Genomic DNA, 16,876 nt, shown 5'->3' on the forward strand with positions numbered 1-16,876 from the left:
AAAAATTTTACTTTTGCAAGTTTCAGCAGGGATTCTCATTAGATTCTAAATAAAAAACACTGTTTCATAGAAACATAAATTAATGTACAGCAGCATAAATTAAAAGCCCGACAAAAAATACATTTTAAAAAATATCTTAAATATTTTACTATTTAAATAATATATCTTTAGTTTTTATCCACAATACATTATTTATTTTTAAATATCTTAAGCAGTTCAAAACATATTATTAGACTTAAAACAGATTTTTTTTTTCATATTATTTTATATTATAAATATTTGAATATTGTTTCAATTAATATTTTTCTGCAATTTTCCCAGCTGTAGGGAAGTTTTTTGAATGAGGCTTTGTGGTGAAATAAGGTCTAAATGACAAGTATTTTTTATTTTTTCCACGATACAGTATTTTGTTATGTAAAAAATGACAAACAGTAATGTCATGGTCCTAAACATATTATTAGACCTGAAACAGAATAAACTTTTCTTTAAGAAAAATACATTTTCTTTTTATATAATTTTATATTATATTATATTAGAAATAGGTTTAATTACATTGTTTGCTAGACCGATACAAAACAATACAAACAATATTATTTATTATTATTATAATTTTTTTTTTCATTTAACAATTTTCCCAATTGTAAGGGAGCTTTCTTTCTTCTTTTTCTTTTCTTTTTTTCTTTAGTTTGTTTTTTGGTGAACAAAAAAATTAAAAGCATTTTTACACCAATTTATAAAACAAACTCATCCTCCACAGACGAGGATCAGTACAACTGTGAAAGGAATACATTTATGGATTTTTCTCATTTTAAGCCACATTTGTCACATTAGACTGAATGGAAAGCACTCAAGCAAACCTGCCGTTTCCTCTTCATGTCCGCACGACGATGCGTCAGTCCACCCTAAAGCCCCGGCAGCATCTCGCCCCATGTGAGGCGCGCTTGTGGGTGGGCCACGGCCATCTGCCCTGCCGGCCTCGTGTGGGACGTTTCAACCTGCACATGTCCTTTCAGGTGGAGCAGGGCTACCGGAGCGGCGCGGCGTACAGTCAGCTGGACTCTCAGGCGCTGGAGGCCTTGGATCTGCCCACACCCACCTGCTTCCGCTCCCGGAGCCACAGTTACCTGCGCGCCATCCAGGCCGGCTGCTCTCAAGACGACGATACGGGCTCCGCGGACTCCGACGAGACGCCACCTATAACCTCATCCATCAGCAGCTACAGCAGCACCACCGGTGAGTCCTCAACAAGCACACATTCATAGAGTATACCATAAAAACCACATCAAAATCAAAAGAAAAGACTGATTACATTTTGTGTAAAGAAAGTTTCATGACCGTTATTTTCATGACAGCGATGCACTTTTCTTCTTAAAATTCTCATTAAGACATTTTACTTTTGTAATTTTCATTATTGTCAATGGAGATTCTCATTGGATTTTAAGTAAATATACATACTGTATTATGAATAATTTACACCAGCATTAAATAAAAGCCAGACAAAATAAATAATATCATGATATTTAAGTATTTTACTATTAAAATTACATGTCTTATTTTTTTAAAACATCATAAATCATAAATGTCTTTTTTTTAGTAAAATGTATTTTATTTATTTTTTGGGGTGGGGGTGAAATATAAGCTTGCATTTACAGCATTGATCATAAAATAGTTTTTTCTTCACTTATACAGTACCATTCAAAAGTTTAAGGTCATTGTAATATTTTTTTTTTTTTTTTGAGAGAGAGAAATTAGTACTTTTTTTTCAGCAAGGCTGCACAAAATCGAAAGTGATAGTAAGAACATTTATAATGTTACAAATGATTTATATTTCGAACAAATGCTCTTCTTTTGGAATTTCTATTCATCAAAGAATCCTAAGAAAAATAAATGTATCAGTTTCCACAAAAATATTGGGCAGCACATCTGTTTTCAACATTGATAATAATCAGAAATATTTCTTGAGCAGCAAATCAGAATATTAGAATGATTTCTGAAGGATCATGTGACACTGAAGACTGGAGTAATGATGCTGAAAATTCAGCTTTGATCACAGAAATAAATTACATTTTACAATATGTTCACATAGACAACAGTTATTTAAATTTGTAATGATATTTCACATTTTTTTATTGTATTTGTAATTAAATAATTGCAGCTTTGGTGAACAGAAGAGACTTCTGTGAAAAACATTAAAAATCATACTGACCCCAGACTTTGAGATGGTACTGTATATTGTCATTTGTGGTTTATGACTGTGCATTTACAGTGAAATATTTTATTACATGAGAAACTGAAAGAAAGATTACTGTATAATCACTGAACACTTTAAAGTAATGATGCCGACCACTGAAAAACAACTGGACCTGTCTGTCCTGTATCACAGGGATAGTGCTGAATTTGCATATTCAAAAACGAAAGTGTTGATAAAGTAGACAAAGTCCACGATATGCAACATAATTACATCCTGATAAGCACAGGTCTCGTGGACTTTTCACTGATCATGATTTCATTTTATTGCCTCCAAAGGTGATGCTGGTGCAATCAAACACCCTTGTTTTTCTTTCTCTTAAGACTTTAGTGTGAAGTCGGATCTCTTTTGCTTTGAGAGGTCGGCATGTGGGCAAGTCCAGACAGATGAGCTGGAATCATGGTGTGAGGGTAAAAACAGCCACTAGTCCACGTCAACTATCTCATAATGGTCCTCTTAAAGGGATAGTTCACCTGAAAAATGAATCATCTCATCATTTACTCACCAGTTTCATCTCAGAAGGCTTACGTAGAAGCACATGAGCCGTATGGACTACTTTAATCCATTTTGGAGACAAACATAGGCTTTTGGAAGGATTTGGTCCTTTTTCACTTAGTTCATGTGGTCAAGATCACGGAAGCTTGTTTCCTCAACAGAACCAAAAATAAAGATAATTACGACTGTTCATCTCATAGTTCTGACTTTTTTTCTTGCAATTCAGAACTGCAAGATATGAACTCACAAATGTGAGATATGAATTTGCAAATCTGAGAAGGAAAGTCTAAATTGTGAGATACAAACTCAGAATAGCAAATTGCAAAAAAAAATAAAAAAAAATAATAATAATAATAAATAAAAAAAAATGGTAAATTGTAAACATCATACATCTGGATAGCGTCTGAATAGCAAGATGTAAACTCAGAAATTCTGAGAAAAAAAAATAATAGCAAGATGTAAACTCAGAAATCTGAAGAAACAATTGTCAGAAATGCGAGATGTAGAATCATAAATCTGAAGAAAAAAAAAATCAGAATTGAGATGTAAACTCGGAATTTGACAAAAAAAAATAATTGCATGATGTAAAGTCTGAAAAAAATTAGAATAGTGGGAGGTAAACTCAGAATACAGAAAAACATCTGAATTGTGAGAAACAAACGAGAATAGCGAAATGTAAAATCAGAATACGATGAAAAAAAATGTGAGAAAAAATAGAATTGCAAGATGTAAATAATAGAAAAATAAAACTGATGCAAACTCACAATTGTGGGTTTATACCTGGCATTTCTGAGGAAAAAAGTCAAGTCACAATTATGAGTTTATAACTCGCAGTTGTGAGACATAAACTCAGCACTCTGCGAGACGTAAACTTGCAATTGAGAGAAAAGTCAGAACTGATGTAAACTTTTCCCCATGGCAGAAACAAGCTTCCACACAAGATCCATTAGACTACTGCAGTCATAACGTTTATAACGTCTCAAATGGCCAAGTGTGTCACACTCTCTCACTCTCACACACAAAATCTTCCGACCTACATTAGTGCTGGTGGTGTCCTGCGGAGATGAGTCCTTCAGCTTAACGGCTGATGTTTCTCGGCCCATCATGACCAAAACCTCCACTGCAAATTAAACCTCATCTTAACTGGTTTTCAGAGGAATTAACCGACATCGAGCGGATTAGTTTGGCACAACGCTTACTAAACCAGCAGCCAGTGGACCGTTCTGATTTTGCAGTTGATCTACTTAATTTGTATTGCATTTTACTGCATTTTGGAAGGTCTTATAATCTGAAGGTGAACATAGTCCAGATCGATTCAGTCTGACAACATTCCCATAACTTCTTGATGATCTTGAAACGTTTTGATAGGGCTGGACACTTGTGTAAGTACAAAGCACTGTTGTACGCTCAGAAGAGCAAATAATGAAACCTAGTCTATTTTTGGAGAGGAATGTGGCTAATGCTATTTAGTTTAGGTAGCAAGCTGTCAAGAATAAACAAATCTTGGCCATCTGTTTACCATTTCTGAAAAAAAAAAAAACCCTGTGCTATTTTTTGCCTGTTCCATGACTATATTTGGCATAGCATAAATTCTTACTCTTATACTATACTTACTGTGCACAGCAGTTCCGATTGTGTTTTTTTTTTTTTTTTTCCAGGATATGCATACAAATATATTTGATAAAATAAGCAGCTTATTAAATGAAAAACTGCATCCCAGAATGCAATGCGCTTGACTTGACCTTCTAGTCCTGCCGTGATGAATCACTCAGAAGCAATATCGGCATCAATCCCTTTCATTTGATCAGAGTGTCAGACCTTTTTACACAAAATTTGATATTTTGCTAAATTATAAACATGTAGTGAGATCATGTGACCATAATTTAGCAAAATACTGTTTATGGAAGAATAATGCATACGGTTTCACTTCACTTTTACAACTAGTAAGCAGTATATTAAACAGCATTCAATAATAAGTCGTTTTAGTAACATTTAGTAATTTTACTGAATAAAATCACATTTGCAGGGTGCATACGTCCTGGTTTATTTCAGTTCACTCAACAGAAGCATATTACAACAATTTACGCTTAACTAAGAAAAATGGTCAAATTTATAACTCTTAATATTCAAAAATAAGAAATAATAAGAAACGGCCAATATATGTGTGTAGTGTGCTCTGTATATTTATTATGCATATTAAATACACACACATGCATGCATATATTTCAGAAAACTGTTATATTTATATATTAAATATATTAATATATTATATAAATTATATGAATCATAATATATACATGTAAATATTTTCAAAATAAATGCTGTGTGTAATTATATATGCATAATAAATATACACAGCACACACACATATTAATTGAATGAGGCTCCGGTAGCCTTGAATAGGCTATGTATAATAAAAACTAATGTTACAAGTAAAAAAAAAAGTTTTCCTGCAATTTTTCCCTGCACTCTTAACATTACATCAACCAATAAAAAAGATACAAAATAAAAAAGTATCAATACAAAAAAACAAAAAAAGAAGAGGAAGAAGAAAATTACATAAAATATATAATAATGACAAAACAAATAAATTAGTAGACAGGGGTATAAAATTAAACCAAACGCATGACATTCAAAGGAAAAGATTAAACATCTTGAAGAGAGAACGCGCGCGCAAGCGGGGATTCTGTGTGACGCTCAAACGGCGATTCTGATTTGTCGGCGTCAAGCTCGTACGCCCCGCCCACCGACCAATGAGAGCGCAGCTAGTGAACGCCTCGAGCACGTCTCTCTCCAATCCCGCGTCCTGAAAGCGGATTACCGGATCGGTTCTTTTTTCTCGACTCCTCGAGACGTGGATGGTGGGGTCCGTTGAACGGAAAGATTTTGTAGCGGGTGGGTTCGGAAGCAGCACGGAACAGAAAAACACCCTTTCGGTGGATCTTTCAACCGTGTCTTTTTTGTTTTACGTGACGGGATGGAAGAGCGCCGTCGACGCTGATCGCTTCACGCGCAGAGGAAGTGGCAAAGGTGTGTGGATTTTTGTAACGAACGAGCATCGGCTCGCGCGACTGGTTTTGGCACGTGCTCGGGGTCAGAGGAAGTCACGAATAACACATCTGATGATTAGCGAGATTTAGCATCGGGAATGCGTTTCCGTTAATCAGATTTAGTGATGTTTTGATTTCATTAGCAGGCTAGCTCACGTTAGCATGTTGCTGTGGCTTCTGGAGGTGTGTTTATGTTGATGCATCTGTCTAGACAGGCAAAGCATGACAGCATTGCCCACCTGAACGTGACAGCTTGCATTTCACGCGTGCAGTTTTCCTGCAAAGTACTGTTTCAGAGCATTGCATGCGTCCGGATCAGCACTGCACGTGTGAGCTCTGAATCCGGTCACACAAAGGCCGGTTTTGAATCAGGTCCAATGCTATTGTTTGCATTGCAAAGTCAGGGAGAGATAATGAAACATTTGAAGAGAGCATGCATTGTTCCTGCTGACCTGGATTATTCTGAATATGTAAATGATCTAAATCCAAACATAAGTTGCTATCCTCAATCATGAGATTGCATGGGATAAATGATGGAAAAGTTTGATTAGGCAACGCATATTTTCAGCCATACAAACTAGTTTGTCCTACTTTCACTAGACTGTTTCTCTTCTTGGTAAACACTTGATGTGCACTTAATCTAAAACACGTCCTAATAAGGATTACTAGTCTGAATGTGATGGAAAGGACGGGCCCTGTCTGTGTAGTGTAGTCTGTTACACGTCTTTGCATTTATGGCTTGTATGGACCAAGGGCAGATTTATAATTTAGTTGCGACATCACCCAGGACACTCAAAGTCATGTCTCTTTTTTTTAACTCAAATAATGTTCTAAATTTATAGTAAATCAATTTTCATTTTCAGTAAAAGTTTGTGCATGAGTTTTTTGTTGAGCATCCTATTTGATACACCATGCTATTATGACTCATATAGTATGATATAATGAAAAAACAGCTCTGTCTGATTTCTAGCTCTGTTTTAATTAGATGCCCAAGCTGGACAAAAATATACAATTTGGTGCTGATGCTCATATTTATATGGCAAAAAGATGAAATTCTGATACCTTGTAATGCCAACCAATGAGATCTTTATAACAGTATAGCAGATACTTACATTAAATGCATATACACTAAAGCCTATCTCCCAATAGTGTCTTAGTAAGATGATATTTAAATGCTTAGTTTTATGGTAAAGACATATTATGCAATGCAATACAATGATGACGGAGAAATTAACGAATAACCATTCCTCAAATGCCTGATGGTCAAATAGGATACTCGCGTTTGTACATAATCTTTCTTAAAAATGATGCATGCATAATCAGGAAAAAATTCAGCGAAGTTTTGTCATAAGTGGCCATAGAAATTCATGTTTCAAATATGATACAGTAGCTTTATAGGGTTAAAGTGTTTGTGGCGAACTTAGTTTTTGATTTCCAACATGCTTTAAATCATTTACTGACCCAAACCTGTATGCTGTTATTTTTCCATTGCAGCACAAAGTAATTTAAGGTCTTATGCATGACACAAAGTGCATCAGGCTTTTAGGAGCTTCCATTGTGTTGCATTGCATTATATGTTTTAAAACTACAGAGGTTTTTATAATAAAACGAAGCATTCAAATATCATCTAGGCAATAAAATGCCTGTTAAGCTCCAAAAAAGCATCATAAAACTAGTCCGTACTGACTGTATGTTTCGTGTCTTCTGAAGTCATACGATGGCTTTTCATATGAATGAGAGTTGCATAAAGATATGTCAGAGTTTCTTCTTTTGTGTTTCACAGAAGCCACGGTGCCTCGGTCTGGTCGTAATTTGGTGCTTGTCCTCTGTGTGTTCACAGAAAGGCCATGTGAGGTTTGGCCGGGGCCCCGGGGCAGAGCGACTGGCTCTAATGACGTTAATCTGGATCTGAGCCCTAACTGTGTCATAAACTCATATCACCCTCAGTACCAGACATTCTTTGCTAAGAGCAAACTCCTGTTTTATTCACAACTGTTGAAGTTCTCGAGGGAGGCCGAGATGTGATTATGTGATTAATTCTGTGCTGCTTTGAGATTTGTTCTCAGTATAAAAGTGTTTAATTAAATTGCCACTACATCTCAGAGAAGCCAAGCTGTAGTCAGTCGTTCAATAGCTGTCAGTGGGAATAATTAGCCGTTGCACTTTCATTACTGTGGGGTTTATTGTTTTCCTTAAAGGAACAGTTCACCCACAAATGAAAATGTATTCGCCCTCAGGTCATCCAAGATGTAGATGAGTTTGTTTCTTCATTAGATTTGGAGAAATGTTGCATTCCATCTCTTGCTCACCAATGGATGTGAATGGGTGTCGTCAGAATTAGAGTCCAAACAGCTGATTAAAAACATCACATGTAAACCACACCACTCCAGTATATCAGTTTATGTCTTGTTAAGAGGAAAGCTGTGTGTTTGGAAGAAACAAATGCATCATTTAGATGTTTTAACTTATATTCTTTGCATCTGGAGTCCATAATCCAAAATAACGTTTGCTTCAGAGAAAACATCCATCTCCTGTTGTCCTCTCACATCAAAATCCACCCACATATTTGTTTAGAGCTCTTTTGGACTGTTTTTGCTTGTAAATGGTGTTTTATCTGTGCAGATTTCTCTCCTGATTCAGACCAGATGACTTTTTCGCTGGAGAAAGCAATATTATAGATTATTGTATTGTATTTTAACCTGAAGCACATTTTGAAGTTAAAAACAACCTAATGATGGATTTGTTTCTTATAAGCATGCAGGTTTTCGCTTGACAAGACATTAACCGATGGTCTGGATTACTTGTGATGTTTTTATCAGCTGTTGGACGGCACCCATGCTTTTTGACTGGTTTGTATTTAGATTGGCTCTTTGTCATCAAATCTTCCCATGTCATCTGTATCGACAAACAAATGTTCATAGACTGCTGTGAAGCATCTGTCCTGGCACCAAACCGCGAGCACAGTGCACAATGCCAGCGAGCCGTGCCAGAGAGGAAACAGATTTATCCAATATTGTCTCTGAGCCCCACAGTCCGGTGTTGGACTTGTCCTGGCACTGAGTCCTTTATACAGCGCGGCCAAGACAGAGGAGAATTGTTCACAAACCTCTTGAGGGAGGGCAGATATTAGCCCTGATCGCTCAGTAACACAGGTTTTTGTGCTCGTCACAAAGCTGTTGATTAATGTAATACTTTAGTCTATCTCTGTTCTTGTATTCAAGCCACTAGACTGTCAAAAACTGGCCCATCTCTGTGTGATTTTGTTATAATATATAATTTCCAGCAAAAATATCTGTATGGTGATTTAAAATGACTCATAAGGTGGAATAGATTTTGGTCCTACCGCCAACTGGCTTGTACACTTTCAAAGTAGCTTTTCCTACACTGTTCAGCAGGCTAATAATACACCACCGAGCGTTATCATCGGGCTTCATGACACGCCGTACCAAACCCAGAGTCTCGTCAGCAGATTTCAGCCCATGTTTTGTGGGCGACACATTCCTGACGCAGTCTGGCATGAGTGGAATGCTGTCCAGATTCCAGTATGTAAATGCCTGTCTTTGTGTCATCTCTTCCCGTGGCTCCCAAGCAGGGGCTGCTGGGAAAAGATGTGTGAAGAGACTTTGTACTGGGGTTGTGGGAGCATTCTGACAGTCCATCTTCTTGTGTTTTTCAGTCTCCACGTGTACGGCCGTCTGTAAGAAGAATCCCCCGCCTATTCCTCCTCGAACCACCTCCAAACCCTACATCGCGGTGACGGTCCAGAGCAGCACCGAATCGGCCCAGGACACGTACCTGGACAGCCAGGACCAGCGCAGCGAGGTCAACAGCCAATCAGGACGCAGCAACTCCTCCGACAGCATCGCCAGCTCTCGGACAGGGAGTCTGGTCAAGGCCAAGCGGCCGCCCATCCTGCCCCCCATCCCCGCCCCGCGGGAACCCGTGCCCCTGCCCAGCGCCAGAGTGACCACGCCTCCTCCCGCAATCGTCCCGCCCTCTCCCGCCCCAGACGCCAAAAACGAGTCCGCGAGCCTCACAGTGGCACTCAACGAACCGCAAGCCCCGCCCAAAAGAAAACTCTCCTCCATTGGCATTCAGGTGTGTGTGTGAATATTTATGATGTCGTCATTATGCTTTTATGCTAGGGCTGCACGATAAATCGCATGCGATTGTCATGCGTATGTTATCAGTAAAGCCGGTTCTGTAATCGGTAGTAAATCTCCATCACCTGCTTTCAGATGGAACAGCATTTACTACACAGAACCGTATAGTTCACTGACAAAAAATTTGCAGCCGATATAATCGTGCGATTATGAAATTGAAGAAATCGTTCGTGATTATGAAAGCTGTTTGCGTATCTTCTCAGTGAGCTATGACTCTTTGTAGTAAATGCTGCTCCATCTGAACGCATGTAAAAATACAACATTGAATAACATGTTTTTACTCCAAATTCACTTCATAACTTCAGTCGAGTGTTTGAAATAAGTCCTTCTGTGAGATGGTGTGGCTTCTTTATAAGTCACGCTCAATTAAAAAAACAATTTAAAAATCCACTATAATAAGGTTATACTATATATCTTCCACTGGTCTTCACGCTGAATTAATGAAAGCAGTTAAATCTTCAGTTTATTCAGCTACTGCTATAGGGTTTTCCTGGGTTTCTTCTGCGGGGCGTATTTGGAGTTTCTGCGTGAGAGCGCCCTCTGTCCTTCGGATGGAGATTTACTTCTGATCACAGAACCCAAATTAAAATAAAAGAATCAAACTAAAATCGAACACAATTTTACTAAAATCTATCGCAAATCCATACACTGTATTGTATTATACTTTTTATGCTATTAGGTGACGTATTCAGTGTCAGGTTATGTGACCTCGCTCCCATTTGGTATTTGCTGCTCATTTGCATGAGCTTTAACGTTGTTGTAAACATTTAAGACTTTTTTTTTTTGTGAATTTTATTGATATAGGCCTCTATGTTGCATTTTAAGAAATAGAAGTTATATAAAAGTTTTTATTACCGAACATTTAAGACTTTTTTTTTTTTGTGAATTTTATTGATATAGGCCTCTAGGTTTTTACAATTCATTATTGCAATTTGATTATTATAAAAATAAAAGAAACAGCCAACTTACTTGAATAAATAAATGGCTAATAAACACAAAAACTTTTAATGTTAGTTGTATTTTATTTTAGCATTGGTCAATCTTGGGAGAAGATGAAATGCAATGGATGTAGTAATGTAGTAATTTGTTTGGTGATTTAATTTTTTTTTTTTTAATTAGGAATTTAAGTATTTATTAAAATAACCATCCACTCTTTAATCTAAATTTACAAAAATAATAAAATAATTTAACCCTCCACTCTTTACTCTTTATTTACAAAAATAATAAAATAAATATTAACAATAACTGTATAATAAAATATAATGGCATTTTTGGTTGTGTAAAATTATATTATGCAATTCTGATCATTTCTATAATTTGTATTTTTAACATTTTTAATATTTATATTATATATAAAATGTGTTTCACCTGCTGGCAAAATGAGTCCGAATACGCACAGGCTAATTATGAGTGGAAAAAGTGAAAAATGTCAGTTTGGTCGAATTTTCACAAAAAAAAAGTTCATTAAGGCCTCGTCTAGTGAACCCAGTGCTCCACGTAGTAATTAAACAGCTAGTAATTAAATGATCCTTATTTGTGTGTTTTCTGAGAGTTGTACCTTCTTTGTTTTAAAAAGCTGTTTATCCAATCGAAGCAATTTTGTGTCTGACGTTTTGGTTTTGGTTTTGAAAGGAACATGCAGGAATGAGAAAATAAATTGCAGTACTTGATTGATGTTAAAAGACATATTAAAAGCGATAATAAGCTGTGAAAAGGATCTTACAGTAACAAATTGTGACTCATTTTGCCATCCCAGGTCACATATTTTACACAAACAATAACTATAATAAAGTACAATTCTATTGGTTGTGTAAAATTGTATGATATATTACAATTCTAAAAATGTATAAAAAAGTCATGTTTAAAATTTTATTGGTATTTATGCTTTTTTTTTTATTAAGAAAGAATGTTTTATAACATAGTAGATATTGTCTGTTTTGTTATAGGATGTATAGTAATCAATTTATGATCTCATACATTCACATTCATTCAAGCACATTAGTCTAATACAATATAAACTTATTATGTAAAATTTAGCAGACCAATGTATATGAATGTGAGACACCACGACTAATTCAGAATGAGAGGTTTTGTATTTTAGTGTCATTTAAATGCTCTGGGTAAACTAGCGAGGGAGGTGTGAGTTATGAATATTAACTACGTCACTTAGCATATCAGACTTTTCAAAAGAGCCGGAAAGATCCTGATTTTCATCAAACGACCTCTTTACACTCAAGCTCTTTCGCTGAACCAGTCAGTGACCTCTTAGTGCTGTGCTGAGCTCATTAGAGCTGTATTGGATTCTATTCTAGATGTATTGGGTCTGAGTTGTTTCTCTCGTGGCAGGTGGACTGTGTGCAGCCGATTCTGAAAGAGGAGCAAGCTCCCACCACCAGGTTCCAGTCCATCGGGGTTCAGGTTGAAGACGGCAGGCCGTGAGTTTCCTTTCCACCTTTTGCATCCTCCAGAAAAGAAAAGTTGCGCCTCCATTAAGCACTTTAGAATTTGATACGTATGTTGACAGCAGCACTTCTCACAAAAGTGCGGTCTGATCGCTGTGTGTGTGTGTACTGGTGTATATATAGTTTACGAGGACAAAAATGTGTATAATGACACTACAATGTAAACGGTTTATGAGGACACTTCCTGTGTCCCTGTAAAACAAAAGGCTTAAAAAACATACAAAACAGTGCTTTATGAAATTCACAAATTGCCAGTAGTTTTCTGTGAGGGGTAGGTTTAGGTGTAGGGTGATAGAAGGTACAGTTTATACAGTATAAAATCCATTACGCCTATGAAGAGTCACCGTAAACCACAAATGTGTGTGTGTGTGTGTGTGTGTGTGTGAGTCAGCAGCAGAGTTTCTCAGCCATGTATGGCGCTGAAAACACTCAAAAGTAATGATTCAGTGCAGACGGCAGGAGATAATGAGATTCTGCGCACATCTCCCTCTCGCTTTGTTTCCTGGCGCTCTCCGTTGCAGTCTATTTTCGTATCTTTGCATCGCTCTGATTTACATGTCTCTCTCTGTAAGTGTGCTGTCTCCCACACACCAGCTGTCTGTCTTTCTCCCGGCCTGCGCTCACAGTCTCTGCTCCTCCTGTTCGCTTTTCATTTTCTAAGACAGTCCAATGAAATGGAGAATAAATAACAACATGTAAACTAGGGAGGCTTTATTGATTTTTGTAACTCGATTTAAAATTCTTAATTAGTTATAATGTAATAACAGAAATGAATAAAGTGGTATTGTTAGTTGTTTTGTTTGATTTCTCTAATTGAGTTCTCTCATCTGCTGTTTTTTTTTTATTTTAAAGTCCTCCCGTAGTCAAATATTTTATCCCTTAAAACTCATCTTTGATCATCAAAATGGCATATTTAAAAGAAAAAAAAAGTTATTATGCCTTAAATCAACACTATGTAAATTTTGGCGCTCTAGTGGTTAATAAACAGAACTGCATGCATTCCGCGGAAGAACATTCTAACCGGAGCTACTTCTCTAAGTTTATGTCTATGGTGATTCCCGCAGGGATGTGTTACTCCGCAGCGGTGACGACCCGAACAGGCTACAATAGTCCAAAAATAATCACTTATTATAAATGTACTGTAGTGATTTGGGATAAGACAAAAACGCAGTTCGGTATACATTTAGCAAATTTTGAACACAGAAAAAGTCACATAGTGTTGCTTTAAAATGGATTGAATGTAACTCTACACCCTTGCCTCATTTACTATACAAGGATCTATGAATATGCAAAATAGCCCCGCCTCCACTCAGTCACACCAGCCAGCACCTCCTGATCCACTGAACTGTAGTAGACGAGAACGGATAATGACAGATAAAACTGTTTTTACTAGCGGACATCTACGGTGAATACTGTAACATTCGTTAAAGTTACTTAACTCTTTCCCCGCCAGCATTTTTGATGATTTTCACTAATATTTGATGGCCTACCGTATATGTTGCTCTATGAATATTTGAATATGCAATACACCAAAATAAAGATCAAAGCCTCTACTTCTAAACAAAAATATAAAGGATAAAAATCATTTATTTATTACAGTGAAGCCTTTATAATATTGTAGAATTCTGAATATTTTGGTTGTATTTTTAAATTGTAATATTTAAAGAAATGCATAATCATGATGCCATCTTTATAAGAACATATTTGTAGTTGTAAAATTTAAAATAGAAAAATAATTATAAATGTCTTTTTTTAATGTACAAAACTGAATAATGGTGTAATAAGAATAATGAAATAATTTATTGGTGGTGTATTATGTTTAGTAATATTTTAATTGTATTTTTAAATTACAGTATGTAAAGAAATGCATAACTGTTTATAAGAATATATTTTTAGTTTTATAAAAATACAAATTTATAATTGTTTAATGGTAGATTAATATTTAGGATTTCATCATTTAGGCCTATAGTTTTAATATTATTTATTTTATTCTTCCTAAAACAAATTAGAAATGTCTTTTGTGCCCTTGATGTACAAAATGAAAACATGCAAAATATAAATCAAAAACAATTTATTCATCATATGAAAAAAAAATTAAACACAATTTTGTCGAATTTAAAAATTCTTGAATTTTATTTTTAAATTACAATATTTGTGATGTCAGTTTTATTAAAAAATGTGAATTCATAATTGCTTAATGGTGAATTTTGATATTTATGATATTATGATTTATACAATTTTATTTTGTAACACTTTTTTGTAATTTTATTATTTCTTGTTATTTGGTTTCTCTTAAACATTTTTTTTTTCATATAAATTATAATATTTAAAGCAATTTATAATCATGATGTCAATTTTATTGGAAAAATGATCAAATTGTGAAACATTATTTTGTGATTTAATTAGAAAATCTCTGACAAAATGCATGTTTTAAAAGTAGAACATTATGGTGTGAAGAAGCCATTTCCACAAGGATGAACAAATTGCTTATAAGTGTCTGAATTTTTTTCCCATGTATCTTCAGCTGATTGATTTTCAGATAATGGATTCTTAAACTAATGGAAGCGTGTAGTTTAAGTGTCGGTCGGTGTCTTTAACAGGTCTCTTCTCTCTGTGTGTCTAGACTCAGTCGCTTCACTAGCATGGCGTCTAGACAGGAGACGACGGAGGCTGAATCTCAGGAGCAGTCTGACGGTAAACCCTCGCAGAACAAGACGCCGCACCAGAGTCTGGACTGCGGCAGCGTTCTCAAACCCTCGCTGCAGGAGAAGCTGGACCCGGCGCTGGACCCGTCCTCCCTCCCGCCGCCCGACCCGTCTCTGCAGGCTGGGAGCGTGAACGGGGCCGTGGAGCAGCCCGGGGGCGCGGCGTGCCTCAGGGACGGGTGCTGGTTCCAGAAACTTCTGCAGGCCGAGACCGAGCGCATGGAGGCCTGGTGTCAGCAGATGGAGCAGGAGACCAAAGACAAACCGCTGTCAGAGGAGGGTGAGATGCCTCTTCATCATCCAGTCTATTACTAGAAGATCAAAATCATTCAAATAATCAAAAATCAGTTTCATTATTCAACTAATCGATAATAAAAATAAATGACAATGAATTGTATTAGCCCTCTGTAATTAATTATAATAATTAAATAACTACCTTTAATGAACTTCTCTACTATATTTTTAAAGTGTAGATCTTAAATCAGTGGCGTTTGGAGTGAAATGAATGTGCAGGAATCTCAGGAGCTTTATTCAGATGCCCAGCGGAGCCATGAATAATGGATGATATCAGTCCCTCATTAACCAGCTTTAATCACAGACTCTCTCTTGTCTGCTAATTTTGGCTCCTGGAGCCGGTGATTAAAGTCATTAGGTTTGAACCTGGCATGAGTGGAGAGAGAGAGAGAATGGAAATGAATGGCAGCGTCAGTGATGATGATGATGATGAGCGTGGGCTGCTGTGTCTCTCTGTGTTGCTGTAGTGTTGGGGACGGTCCGCAGTGCCGTAGGCAGCGCTCAGCTCTTGATGTCTCAGAAGTTCCAGCAGTTTCGGGGTCTCTGTGAGCAGAACCTGGTGAGTGTCTCTATAACACCCACTTCACTCACAGGGTCACATACAGACAGTGCTGATTTCATGCCACACCATATTCACCCCAAAATCAAGGGGCAGTGCCACTCAATTACTGTAATGCCCCCAAATGTCTTGCTTTTGATTTTTTTTTGTTTGTTTGTTTTTTTTATTAACAATAACATTTAAGTTTTTCTGATTGTTGTAATGTAGTGCATATATATTTTTGTAATTAAAACAATACAGTAATAAGATTGTTATATTGTTAATATTTAAATAAACTGCTAAAATTAAATTTTATCTATATGTCTGTCTGTCTGTGTGAATCCAAATGTTAATGTATATAATAATACATATATAAGTAATATAAAAATGAAAATATAATTATTTAACTTTTTATTATTATTTTTAATACAAATTTTAAAATTTTAGTTGTGTGTATATATTAGGAATAAGAAATTATTTAATTTATTCATTGAGTTTTTTTATTATTATTTGCAATTATATATTTAAAGATTAATGAGAATTGTTTGTGTATATAAATGTATTAAATGTTAAAGTATATATTAATATTTCTTTAGCTATATTTTATAGATGATTTTGTAATTTATTAATCTTTTTTTTGCTGACAACTTTGGCTGCAGGACGAATAATATAAAAATAAAAAAGTATATAATTTATCTTTTTTAATTGTTTATTTTTTATTTATTCCTACTATATATTGGGAATAAAGAATTATCATTATTTCATCATTATTTCATCTTTATTCATTTAATTATAATTATTAAATTAGTAACTATGTTTTAAGATGAAATGGTCTATTTATGTGTATGTATACATGTTTATTTAATTTAAATAAAAGTATATATTTTGATGTTTTAAGGTTTATTATTATTATTTATTTGT

The 16,876-nt window shown here is 35.6% G+C and overlaps 1 protein-coding gene across 3 annotated transcripts in view; it reads left to right on the forward strand.

Annotated features, from left to right (window-relative positions):
• Positions 1 to 16,876, forward strand: part of dlgap4a (discs, large (Drosophila) homolog-associated protein 4a) — a 131,269-nt gene that overhangs the window by 110,892 nt on the left and 3,501 nt on the right. For 2 of the 3 annotated variants that reach the window (XM_042750658.1, XM_042750659.1), the window contains exons 7-11: positions 1,014 to 1,233; positions 9,470 to 9,891; positions 12,303 to 12,391; positions 15,042 to 15,403; positions 15,885 to 15,976. In XM_042750658.1, coding sequence (XP_042606592.1) covers positions 1,014 to 1,233; positions 9,470 to 9,891; positions 12,303 to 12,391; positions 15,042 to 15,403; positions 15,885 to 15,976 — 1,185 coding nt within the window. Of the gene's footprint in view, positions 1 to 1,013; positions 1,234 to 5,512; positions 5,774 to 9,469; positions 9,892 to 12,302; positions 12,392 to 15,041; positions 15,404 to 15,884; positions 15,977 to 16,876 lie in introns of those variants that run through there. The other variant, XM_042750660.1, reaches the window with a different exon arrangement.

This window comes from Cyprinus carpio, chromosome B23 (assembly GCF_018340385.1).
Source record: "Cyprinus carpio isolate SPL01 chromosome B23, ASM1834038v1, whole genome shotgun sequence".
NCBI classification, from domain to species: Eukaryota; Metazoa; Chordata; class Actinopteri; order Cypriniformes; family Cyprinidae; genus Cyprinus; species Cyprinus carpio.